This window comes from Henckelia pumila, chromosome 1, assembly GCF_033568475.1.
Source record: "Henckelia pumila isolate YLH828 chromosome 1, ASM3356847v2, whole genome shotgun sequence".
NCBI classification, from domain to species: Eukaryota; Viridiplantae; Streptophyta; class Magnoliopsida; order Lamiales; family Gesneriaceae; genus Henckelia; species Henckelia pumila.
In genome coordinates this window covers 102071629-102085088 of record NC_133120.1, presented here as the reverse complement: position 1 = coordinate 102085088, position 13460 = coordinate 102071629, and the positions used below count along the sequence as shown (strand labels likewise).

Genomic DNA, 13460 nt, shown 5'->3' with positions numbered 1-13460 from the left:
GAAAAGGCAAGCTATTTTCAGTTTTTTTAACAGACTTGGAAGCTGCATTTTCAACGACGCGGTACTAAGAAATATTTTCATTAGCAAGGTCCTTCATGATGTAAGACAACAGAAAAGGTAACGCTTCACTCCAGGTCAGACAATTAGTTTCATTTAGATTTTAGAGAGCCATTCTTCCACTCAGTAACCAACTCAGTCAAATGCCAAACAAGCTCAAGCTTAGTATATTTTTCCGATCCTCGATGACTAGATAGCCCAAAAATTTGAAACTGTATTCCCTATTGTACCAGTTACCCAAATCCGTTCTACCGTTTTGACTAGAAAGTACTTCCAAGACAATTTCAACTTCTGGCATCCTATTTTATATGCAACTTGGGTTCTGGAGGATATCTTAGCAGCAACCACTACAATTTCTTAGTGTCAACATGACTGAGTAACAACATGAAATGAAAATGTATTTAAATATACCAATCTCAAAATTCACCTTCTTTTTAACCAACACAAGACTGCCCCAATTTCTTTTACCAAATAATGAAAAACTGAAACAATTTCACCATACTCTAACAAATTCATGAACCAGAGCTTTTGCATTGATTGCCAATTAAAAGGGATCGATAAAGTAGCATTCCATGTTTTGATCAAACCAAGTTACAGAAAATTATAACTCTGCACCAACCATCTACTTCGTCTCTTGGCATTCTCTCTCCACAATGACAATGATAGCACAACAAGAAAGGCATGCTTCTTTCAACATGAAGTACCTCACATAATACAACAATTCTGTTGAGACTCGAACATCTCGGGAGACCTGCGCAAGAGCGTGGAAAATCTTTCATCAGCTATAACCCCCATGCAAAAACAAAAAAGAAACCAACAGATGGTAGTGAATCATGAGATTATTTTGTTGATCAAAAGATCAATACAGTCAGAAGCTAAATTGACAACTAACTTTAACTCACACTATTTTATCAGAGTTCCAACATACCACATTTTCACACTGAAACTACAGTCTGTGGCCATGATAATCACAGCGATGCATGTGCATGAATTCTAATGACTTCAGAAAATCCCAAAAGACTAAACCGCTCTCATTGTCACAGCATGCCTTCCATGAGAAACATACACTGGCTTGCTGGGAGTCAGAGTAAGTATTAAAACTACACTAACAAGGTCGGATGAACTTACAATTGTCCAAGATTTGATAAATCAAAATCTGGAGCAAGCTCTTGCACTATGTCATTAGGCGGTTGGCCACATTCTTGCATTTTCTGCATCAGCTCCACAATCTTGTTGAAGTTGTTGGGATCAGATGCATAAACTTGGTTTAGATCTTTTATAAGTTCATATTGGTGCGAATAGCGTGCATACTCCTCATCAGTTAGTTTAGCTTTATTCTCTTCCAACCATATTGGATAACGTTCTCCAATTTCTTTCATAGGTTCGTGAAGAATTTCCTTTGATAGAAGTTGTTGCATCATGGTCTCCACGATTGACTCCATGTCCTGCAATTGTGAGCCCAAATATATGATATGCCACTTTGGTTAGAGCATTATACAGAATAAAGATGCATTGTATCACATATATGATATGCCACTTTGGTTAGAGCATTATACAGAATAAAGATGCATTGTATTCAAATACAATGCACAACATACCAATACCAACCATCTACCACCAGATCATGTGCCTGAAGAATTAGATAATGGAGCAAAAACAGGACATTGGGATGTCACGGAGGATGTCAAATTGCTAAACTGCATGTTATATAAAGTGTTCTTGCTTAGTTTCACATTATTACATTAAAAAAACAAAGTAACTAAATTGCAGGTGTTGATGTGTAAAAAGCATTAATTTATTTCTAATTCTTACAAGACGAAACTTTGTCCCTTGTCAACTAGCAACACTAAAAATGGATAGGTCATATTTGCCAAGCACGGACAAAAAAAATTATGATTCAATGGTTAACCAAGAAACAAATTTATGATACAGCAATTTAGGCTAGTAAGTTGTTTGAAATCTTCATGGGAAACATATGTTCTTCATTTGACTTTCACCATTCAATGTTATAATACCTGTGATGGAATTGAAAAAATCGCAAAACAAAGGTTTGGCTTTAACTCATGATTCCGGCATGCTGTCCCTATTTGATCACAAAATGATCCTAACTTTCTCTAATTATCATAATACTAAGCAAAACAGCGGAGGGAGTCTGTGAATTGGTCATGCATTTTCAACTACACTAGTGAAAGGCCGCGGGAAACTCAATTTGCTTGTAGCAATACTAAGAAAGATGATAATGCTTGAATAAAAGTTTCAAAAAACAAGAGTTTGACTACCTAGACCAATTTTATGAGGAAATAACGAAATTTGCATCTTTGGTGCTCCCACTTTCATGGAAAGCAAAAGGCCAATAATTATCCCTAGAGAACTAGTAACCAAGAAATTTCACAAAGGAAACTACCTTAAAGAGTAAACTATTCTCAGACACATCAGGAGACCTTCAAGGACCATGCTAAATTCAAGAACCATATAGAGAAGAATAAATTTTATAACAAGTAATGTGTACCAAAACCATCAGGTTAAAACAAAACAAGTGAAAAACCAAGAACCTTGCTCCAGAATACTTAATAAAGAACACCAACCTGAGAACCAGCAAGTTCCTCGAATTGCTTAACCCAATCCTCTAGCATTGCATCACCTCCCAAATTACCTGCACCCATTTGTTGTTTTGCACCAGTCACCGACTCCAATCCTTTGACAGCCTCCCTTGTTTGCTCTCTCAGCTTATCAAGCGCCTCAGTAACATGTGATTCTTGCTTTGATGGCACTTTTTGCTTACCCTTTTTCTTCATTTTCAAATCCGGCAAACCCAATCCCAATCCTTGAACATTGGCACCAGACAATGAAGATGAACTATCTTTCTTGTTTTCTCCAAGGTTGCCACTACTATAAATCACAACTCCACGTATTTTAATAAAATATATATACCCACGAAATCTATTCTATACATTTAAAACAACAAATACAAATTCACAAAAACGAAAACGCACCCTTCATCCCTCATATCTAAAAGAATCGAAAAAAACATACCTTTGAGCATAAGAGGCGAGATTAAGGTTCTGGAAATCATCCAAAGCGCCTGCAAAACGTGTGAAAAACGTCACTTGTGTTGTTTGGATAGAGTAAATACATATGAAACAAAAAATCGCACACATAACATGGGCGAGTTCTTCTTACTATCAAGAAGCTGGTCTAAATCCTCGGGATGGCCAGCCATAATCCTTCCCAGAATCCCAATACCCCTTTTTTTTTTTTTTTTTTTTATCTGAAATTTGAGAGGGCTAACCGATCTTCGTGCGGAATAAAAGGGGCTCGTAAACTAGAGTCGGCTACGAGGCCATTTTAGTAAAATTTATATACGTACACTAGACACAGGGCACTAAATGTCTTTCAATACTAGTTGACAAAAATACCAACGGTGATAAATCAGTCAGGTATGCCTTTAAAAAAATATATGAATAAATCAGTAAAAAATGCTCAAAAGTGTGTAAAATTTAAATATGATGACTGTAATAATTTATTTATTATTTATATAAATAAATAAGTCAATATGTACCTCCATATAATAGGTCGAGTACAATTAGGCTTTATGGTCCAAGCTTACAGTCAAGTAATTAATATATCATTAATTATGATATAAAAATCATAACTAAGTTAATAGATACTTCTATTTTCTAATAAATTCATCAAACCATACATATGTTCATTGCTAGCACTTTGATGTCGAAGGCCCTGAATTCTTGGCACAACACTACTTCTATCTCAAAAGCATCATGCAGTTGTTCTGCCTCACTAGTATGGCTAAATCACACTATAAACTTAATTTTAGAATGAAAACTTGAACTTATGATTTTGAAATACATCCTCGGAGCCTTATTTATAAGCAAACTCGGACATTCGGAAAATTTGAATGTGTGACACGTTTTCGAACATATGAGTTCGGACGATCAAAACTCCTCTTCAGACGTTCCAAGCATGCAATGATGAGTCTCCAATGCCTGGACATCTCGTGGACAGCTGGCTTCAGAAGCTCCGGTCGAAGCTTTGGACTTTCCAATCTGCCACGCATCCTGAAGCCGAACAACAATTCACTTGCCTGCGTGTTCTACTCTAGACCGGACGTTCCGATCACAGTTCGGACATTCAAACTTTTCTTCTGCAACTGAACATGAACTATGCTTCCAAACTCTCCTTGCATCCGATCTTGACGAGGCCTAGTTCGGTGCTTCCAAACTACACTTCGGATCTTCCGAACTTTTCGATGCTTCCAAATTGCACTTCACATCTTCCGAACCCTTCGGTGGATCCGAAGCTTGGAATTCATATTTTAATCTCAATTAAGCCTTTGATTTGTTTAGATAGTAACTTTTAGTCTTGTTTACATTTTATTAACTTAAACGGGATACGAGTTACTAAAGATCCTCTCACACGAGATTTGAACATATGGTCATTGAACATTTGCTCATATTGGTCTTGAGAGTTGAGGTCCACTACATCGAGAGATCTTTGATATTTAAGAATAATTTATGAATGATTAAATGAGAGATAAAATGAGCCTGATAATCTAGCCTAGATTTAAGAAATATGGATAATTTAGTATTTTGAAATCTCACTTAAATAAGATATGATTTAAATTTTGGAATAAACTGACTAAAAATTTTGATGTGATTTGACTGACCAAAACTTTTTTTTTTTTTTAGGAAGACTCACCAAAACCTTTATTATGTGATTTACAACTATTATATAATAACGGGCAATAATGCACATGTGTTGTGTAGAAATGTCAAAATGGGCTAGTGGGATTGACTGGCCCACGACCGCCACAACTTACCATTGGACGGGCCGGAGCAAGTCAGCCCATCTTTTAGACGGATTGAAAAAACACCAACCCACTTATTTTAGGTAGCGGAGAAGGGTCAATCCAATGATCTTACATGTACTTTGATGAGTTGCGACGAACCGATCATAACCCGCCACAACTCACCATTGGGTGGGGCATAGTGTAGTAACCCGTATCCAGAATTAGCGATTAATGAGTAATTAATCATGTAATCATATTTAGATCAAGTAAAACATGATTAAGGAAATTCCAAATGGGTTAACGGAGTCCAGAAATGGATTCAGGACACTCGAAAATAGCCGAAAAGGTCTCAAGGATCCGGAGGGTTCGGAAGCTCCGAACTAAGTCAGAAGGCTCCGAACTGGATCGAAGGATCCGAACTCAGGAACGGAGGCTCCGAAGTGGATCGAAAGCTCCGTCGATGAGATCGGACGTTCCGATCGGGACCAGGGCACACGTCATCGCTTACGTCAGCAAGGTGACGTCATGACTGACGTAATATTGGGCGATCGAACGCTCCGAAGATGGGTTCGGAGGTTCCGATCATGTTCGGACGTTCCGAACCGGGTTCGGAGGCTCCGAACGTTGCCTATGAATAGGTGGTCGAGATTTCATTTTCAAGTGCACCTTTCCCTCTCTTCTCTCTGATTCCTAAGCCTTCTAACTCAGATCTAAGGAGTTCTAGGCATCCTATTGGGAATCCGGAAGTGGCATAGCAATCCAGGCGTCGTAGCGGAGCTGTGGCCTAGTTTTGAGGCAATTGTCATCATCGGGCTGACGACGAACGCAGGTATAGCTATGGTCTTCTTAAATTATTTAGGAGTATGCAATAGCTTAGTTAAGGCTTTTAGAGCTTAAGTATTGATGCATGGATACTTGCATTATAGAGCTGATATAGGCTTGGAACCTAGAGCGGGACTGCTAGGAACTTCCTGTAGTAAGGTACGTAAGTACAGACTGAGATAGCCAGCGGGTTTTGCATGCTTATATGTTGCATTTGTGTGTCATATTATTATGCAGCATGTGCATATCATATTGTGCCTGTCCATCTTGTGAGATGAGCCATATAGGGCCGCTCAGCCCTGTCTGGACGAGTGATGTCTAGTGCCCAGTGACTGACGGGTCATGGGTAATTAGCATCTGGGGACACAGTCCACGTCCTATAGGAATGAGCAGTGTCGACAGGGTTTGCTCCCCGGGTTGTACCACTCATGTCCTAGGCGCCATTACTGAGCAGTTATATACAGTTATCCCAGATATGGATACCCTATCATTTGCATGCATCATATTTGTATGTTTTACCCAGTGCTTTCGTATTGAGATTAAAGCTCACGTTCAGTCTTTTCTATGTATTTGGACACCCCATTCGATGGGGCAGGTATAGGTGCAGAATTGAGCACTCGGAGCTTGGAGTATCCAATGACCAATGAAGACAGCAGGATTAACTGTAGGTTTTGCCTTTAGGCTATTTATTCGATTTGGTTGTATAAATCGAATTGATTTAACCGGTTGTATTCTGCTGGTCTGCTTTTATTTAAGTCTTTCGCAGCGATTTATTTTAATGCATGTGTAATTATGCTCTTAACTCTGATTAGGTAGTAGATCCGAGTAGGGTCGCTACATTTATTGGTATCAGAGCATATGCATGCAAGAGACTTGGGATATAGTAATGAGACTTTGGGTTATCCTTATAGGATGGATGAGACCTTGGAAGAAGTAATGATACGGCAATTAGTTTGCCAGAGACTATCATCATCGGAAGGTTTTCTAAAGATTTGGCTTATGGGATTTCAGCAAGTGCGGACAGGAGTGATGGATCGTGTCCGAGTTTTCAAGATTTTTACTCAGGTGGATCCTAGTTTTGGATCGAGTGCCGGATGCCAGAGGCAGTGGCAGAGGATTGGTGGGGACTTACTTGATGCTTGCATCTGTATCGTCCGTACCAAGATGACACTACTCTGAAGATTCTCCACTAGTAGTTGGAGATATTGTCAGATATACCTTTACCAGGGAATGCCTCGAGTGCCTAAGGCATGACAGGTTTCGAGCGTAAGGTCTTTAACCTCATGCAGTACATGGTTTTGCCGGTATGCTGATATCGATGCTTTCGGTAGGCACACGAGAAACTTCATGTTCAAAAGCATGATATGAATACAAGAAGAACGCTGATGGTAGATCGTGAGCAGAAGGGGTCGACTGACATGCACTGATGCAGAGCATAGTTGGTTAGCTATCACGAGCCATTTCTCCGGAGTTCTTCGTAGGAGGACATGTAGAGAGACTTGATCGGGAGTATGCTTGTATCGATGCGTGTGTCGATTAGAAGCTTCATGCTCAAGAAACGAAGACTAGTACGATGATTTAAATACTGTATCGTTGTAGTTGTAAACAGTATTTCAGTTGTAAAGAATCATCATACTAAGGTTGTATCATTTCAAGTTCGATTGTACATTTCACTGTATTTTGAATACTGTATATATTACATGAGATTGTAATTGAGAAATTGTACATAAATGAAAGCAATGATACATGTTTTATTTATCCAGCAATTTGTGAATGATTGCAAGTGATTTTGCTAGGATTGGCATTGTTTTAGTTGATTAGTGTTCGACTGCTGTAGCTCATGGGATTGAGTGGGCCGACTGTGACAGTGTGACTTGTGGTTAGTCTAGGCGTTTTCCTAGGATTGACCTAGTTAGTCGGTGGACTAAGTTAGTGCCAGCGATGAGTGGACTCATCTATAAGCATTAGGGATATTGTTCAGTTTAGAACATTTGGGCTTTGTTCTAGGTTGTTTCTTAAGAACAGTAGGCTGTCTGACCTTTGTTAGGTTGAGGCTTGTAATGATGGGTTTTTATCAGGATATCAGGTCCAGTATATGCCAAGAGTTGTGGACTATGACCATGACTAGACGTGATGGGACGCGACTCTATGCCAGTGTTACTCTGGGAGTCCTTGTACTTCAGAAGATACCTGGGAGCCTTGTGCTTCAGGAGATGGCGGTGGGAAGACTACTCAGTTTAGGGATTTGGTAGCAGTCACGACAGGGTATGAACTTGGATTAGATATCAGGTTTGACATCGATGGTTCGATATCGTCTGGTGTGCCAGAGATATAGTTTGAGTGTTCTGCTATGAGAACCAGTCATGGAGGGATTTTCTTGACGAGTGTGTACCTTGAGTAGATAGGTATTAACCTTTGGGTTACTGCTAGACGTGTGGATCTAGTAGGTGGACGGATTTCTACCAGCGATGACTAGGGGTTATCATCAGAGTTGTGGTTAGAATTTCCTTGTGATAGGAATTATCCAAGATACTGGATGGAATGTTGCTTTAAGACTTAGACTCGAATACGAGGATGAAAGAGTGGGTGCCCGGTGAGCCAACTTATGGCTAAGGGCTTTTATGACTCTATGTATAAACAATCTTTTGTTTAATATAATTTACACTTTTATAATGGCATTTACTTTATCTTTTATCATATTATTATGTTGTGACATACTATAAGATGTTTAGATGAAGACCTTGAATATACTATAGTGTATGTAAGATGTGGTGACACATGGGGATGGCTATCATGAAACACATCTTATAGTCACTGTATATTCTAAACAGTTCCTAGTCGATTGTGCCGTCCGTTAATAAGGATAATGATCGCTCAAGATTGAGACTAGCATTTGCGATGCCGAGTACCACGTTTCATTGGTATGGAACATAGAGATGTTCAAAGCATGCAAATGGATATTCATACGATGAATGATCGAACTACCCTATCCGGACTTTCCAAGTGGTTATCACTTATCGAGTGGATAAAGTCCGCGGTTTTGGTTGTACACCATTAGTCCTTACTACTTGAAACATCATTGAGACTCTATATGCTAGTACTGTACTTTGACTCGTTTACCGACTCTATTGGGGTCATCAGGTGTCGGGATTGGGTACAGTTACGACACATATAGGAGTCGATGCTTTGTTGTCAAGGATTCACCACATACTTGCGAGTGTGGATATCCTATGCAATCTGAGGAGATATTAGTGTGACGAATCTCTGGCCAGAGTACATGATGTGTTTTTAAGAAATGGTTTCTTAGTAGCACATGCGATGTCACTATTTGATCTTCAAGATGCATTGCATAGTTATCGAATCTTGAACAACTCTCGATTTACCAATGGTTGTTGATTCGATCGGGATATTTGGATGAAGGGACCGTACTGTACGCTAACCAAAATCTATTGGTTCTTGCAGGCACTATCAGTGATACCTAGGGAATCATGGGGCGATGTTGCTAGGCGCTCTTACCATGATTCGATGGGCAAGTCGGAAATTGTTGTTCCGAGTCACAAGGAATTGTAAGTCCACGGCTAGCTGTATCCCTGAACCATTGATCACACAAGTAATGGTTTTTTAATCCCCGTTGAGATAATTAAATTTAAAGAGTTAAATTTAGTGAATAAAGAAGTGGGACTTCTTATATCAGAGTAGAAGAGTAAGATTTCCTAAAATAACATTAGGATGAGCATTTTTGGAAATCACTGAATTCGGATTCAGAAAATTTATCTTGACTTTAAAAGATGCAGAAATGGTTTCTGTGCACATTGGTGAAATTGGTTTATCAATCTGAGTCACGATGAATTTTATATTAATTTCTGAATATGCAGCCTTTGCTTGTCAGACTTTAACTTATGACTAATGGGCCCTAAGCTGTTAGCAGCCCACATTATAAATAAGTTATTGCAGTGCAGAAATTAGACACAAGTCTCATAATTTTCGAACAATAGGGTTTTGAGACCTAGAGTGGCCGCCCCCCTCTCTGTGTTTTTTCTCTCTGAAATCCAGTCTGTGAATTTCGAATTTGTAGTCTGGTTTAACGGATCAAATTCGTTAATTCTCTTCGTAGAAACTTCTGATAGATTTTCTAGTGCAATCTATCAGAGGGACTCGAATTCTGTTCGTGGACCTGATTGAAGAATTGTTCGTCCATCAGTTCCTGGGATATACAACAAGAGCAGAGTTATCTGTTGGTGTCCATAATCTCGTTTCGAGATTCAAGGTAAAAATTTAATTGTTATTTAATTTTTACACGCACAATTTAATCGTAAAGTTTTGATACCCATGATATGGAATCGTTCCATATAAAATTTTAAAACTTCCGCTGCACCGGGTATCAATTCTGATTGATCTGAACACCGTGTTCCAACAGTGGTAACAGAGCCAGGTTGCTCAGATCAAGCGATTAAATTAATCGATTGTACAAAATTTTTAAGCCTTGGTTTTTTGAAACAAAAGGATTTTAAAAATTTAAAATTAATGGGCAAACCCGGGGCAGCGAACGTCGCTGCCCAAGGGCAGCGAGTCCATCGCTGCCCAGGGCAGCGATCGTCGCTGCCCAAGGGGCAGCGACGGGCTGCCCGGGATCGTCCCGGGCGGCCCGGGAAAATTAATTTTTATTTTAATTAAAATTTTAATATGTTAAAATTCTATTTTTGGTTCGATCGAAAATTGTTTTTGATTGGTTCACGAGGCGTCGGATCGAATTGTTCGAGTCCGAAAATTTTAAAATTGATTTTTGGATAAATTTGAATTTTTGGAATTTTTATAGATTTTATCTGTTAAATCATATTTTATGAAATTAATTATTTTTGGTACAATTGATGATAAGATATGATCTTATGGAAATATTGAGTAAAATATGATTTTATGTATAAAATTGGATTTTATATGTAAAATATGATTTTATTTGATAAAAAGGTAAAATATGATTTTGTATGTAAAATAAGATTTTATATATGGAATATGATTTTATCCTTTTTAATTTAATTGTCATTGCATGTTATCCAATAAATTAATTTTGAATTAAATATTATTGGATAAGGATGATCGATTACCATGACCAATTTTGTAGGTATATGTTAGGGAATTTACATTTGTTTTTATTGTTGTTGGATTTATTAATGGGCCTGGTTTATGGCCCAATATGAATTGTCATATGTAATAAAAATGGGTCTGGTTTATGGCCCGTTCCCACCCCTTAAAATGTATCCCCTACTTGTCATAGTTATTTATTGTAAATACATTATACTTAGTGGGAGATGAAGATCTGAAGACGAAGATGGGCCCAGCAGACAATAAAGACTGAAGAAATGTAAATTGGAAGCACAATGTAATAGGATTGCATTGCATACTTGCATATCACCTAGGATTGGACTTAGACTCGTGATTGGCAACCACGGGTCGATTAGTAATGGAATCGATCATCCTAAAATATAATATATGATATTATCGTTGTATGCATGTTTAGACTAAATTGTATGAATCCCGCAAGCATACAAATTTTAAATGATGAGACAAATTTTCAAAATTAAAATCCCTCATTTTAAATATGATTTAAAATTGATATCAAGATAAATAAAGGAAATTTAAATATTGTTTAAATGTTCCTACCTTCCATCAACGATCAATGTATGAGATGCTACCCGCGGATATGGTCCGGCTCATATTATTGGGGGGGGCCCGTTCGTCGAAAAGTTGTACATTGGATCGACAAATGTTGTAAGTTGGGTGGAACTCCCATGGGATCGGCTCATATTATTGGGGGATCCACATGGCGACCGTCCATCACAACTTAATATTGATGGGTCATCTTGACATGTCACAATAAACGGCGTCATATTATTGGGCCCTTATTGGACATGAGGTAAATACATGGGGGTTACTTTGGAAGTAATTGGGCTCTACCTTTTGAAAATTATGGTTGGCTGATATTATTCGGGACTATGATTTGTCAATTGGACTCCATGTTCTCACTAAGGAAAAAGTTTCCCGTTTTCACTAAAGGGTGGTGAAATCGTTAAAATAGTGGGAGTGTAATTCATAAAATGAAACTCTCCATATTTTATGTCTTAGTAAATTAATTAAACAATCATCGATAATTGTCTGTTTCATCTCAGTATATCATTATGATGAATCTTCGTAATCCACATGTTTCAATTCTCGAACAAAACAAACTTACTGGCGCAAACAATACGAAATGATTCCATAAGTTAAGATTGTCCTAAGTTCGGAAAAGATTTTCTAAGTGTTAGAAAAGGCTTCTCCGAAAACAGCCCCGGCTGATGTAACTGCCGAAAGGTTGGCCGAACTAGAGAAATGGTTGGACCATGATCTCAAGGCCAAATGATACATGCAAAATTGGACAAGTCTAAACAAGTTTGACATCACTGCAAGAAACCCGGTCATTGGAAACGTAACTGCAAGAAATACCTCGAGCAGTTGCGAACTGCAAAGGGTATGTTTTACATTGAAATAAATGTTTTTCTTAATACTACTTCTTGGGTATTGGATACCAGATGTAGATCTCACATTTGCAATGAGTTGCAAATGATGACAAGAAGTAATAGGCTAAGGATGGGTGAGACCCAGTTAAGGCTCGGGAATGGTTCCAGAGTTAAATCCATAGTTATGGGAAATATTTGTTTAATTTTGCAAACCAATTTTAAGTTTTATTATGAGAAAGATATTTTTATTTGTGCCAAAGATTTCATTAAAACATTATTTCTATTTCTATGCTTGATAAAGATGGGTTTTCTTGTACTTTCGTGAATGGGATTTGCAATATTTACAAGAATGAATGTTTGATTTGAAGTGGACAATTTAAAAATGATCTATATAACTTAAAATTAAAAGACGTTCCAATTAATTATGTTGATAAACCGGTAACAACAAATAAAAGAAAAAAAACGATAGTCAAAACCAGGCAAACCTTTTGTGACGCCCGGGGCTGAGGAGGCAGGGAGTGATCGCCGGTGCCAAGAGGTTGCACGGACAATGAGCGGCTTCGGTAGGCTTCTAGGCGGAGGGAGACATGAATGAACCGATCCCGTGCCAGAATGAGAGGGGATTCTGAGACTGTGTAGGTATGGGACTACATAGTTGAGAAGCGCTTAAAAGATTTCATATGTACTGCTCATATCAAGAAGGTGCATCTTCTTTTCGGAAGCTCATCACATAAGAACTCCAAAGTTAAGCGTGCTTGACTTGGGAAAATTATAGGATGGGTGACCCCCTGGGATGTTTCTCAGGGTGCGTGTGAGTGAGGACATAAGCACGCTGAAAAGACCCGTCTTGATACAGTGGGTCGTTGCAAATGGTATCAGAGCCGACCTCTCTTAGTACGGTATGGTTCGGGGACGAACCAAGCGGAAGCTGGTGGGCATGTGACGCCCGGGGCTGAGGAGGCAGGGAGTGATCGCCGGTGCCAAGAGGTTGCACGGACAATGAGCGGCTTCGGTAGGCTTCTAGGCGGAGGGAGACATGAATGAACCGATCCCGTGCCAGAATGAGAGGGGATTCTGAGACTGTGTAGGTATGGGACTACATAGTTGAGAAGCGCTTAAAAGATTTCATATGTACTGCTCATATCAAGAAGGTGCATCTTCTTTTCGGAAGCTCATCACATAAGAACTCCAAAGTTAAGCGTGCTTGACTTGGGGAAATTATAGGATGGGTGACCCCCTGGGATGTTTCTCAGGGTGCGTGTGAGTGAGGACATAAGCACGCTGAA

General features: G+C 38.8%; 1 protein-coding gene across 1 annotated transcript; it reads right to left on the bottom strand.

The window, feature by feature from the left end:
- Window positions 1-442: 442 nt before the first annotated feature.
- Window positions 443-3372, bottom strand: LOC140874824 (peroxisome biogenesis protein 19-2-like). Its single transcript, XM_073278249.1, has 5 exons — window positions 3238-3372; window positions 3091-3139; window positions 2643-2946; window positions 1186-1502; window positions 443-808 (listed from the first exon to the last, which is right to left on the bottom strand). Exons 1-5 carry the CDS (start codon window positions 3275-3277, stop codon window positions 763-765), a joined length of 756 nt encoding a protein of 251 aa, XP_073134350.1. The 5' UTR covers window positions 3278-3372; the 3' UTR covers window positions 443-762.
- Between the last annotated feature and the right edge of the window lie 10088 nt (window positions 3373-13460).

Excerpts from the sequence above, each read along its gene's own strand:
- LOC140874824 (XM_073278249.1), bottom strand. The coding sequence starts at position 3,277 with ATGGCTGGCCATCCCGAGGATTTAGACCAGCTTCTTGATA. Across the intron at positions 3,140-3,237 it reads TTTAGACCAGCTTCTTGATA|GCGCTTTGGATGATTTCCAG; the intron begins GTAAGAAGAACT and ends CACGTTTTGCAG. Across the intron at positions 1,503-2,642 it reads AGGAACTTGCTGGTTCTCAG|GACATGGAGTCAATCGTGGA; the intron begins GTTGGTGTTCTT and ends TCACAATTGCAG.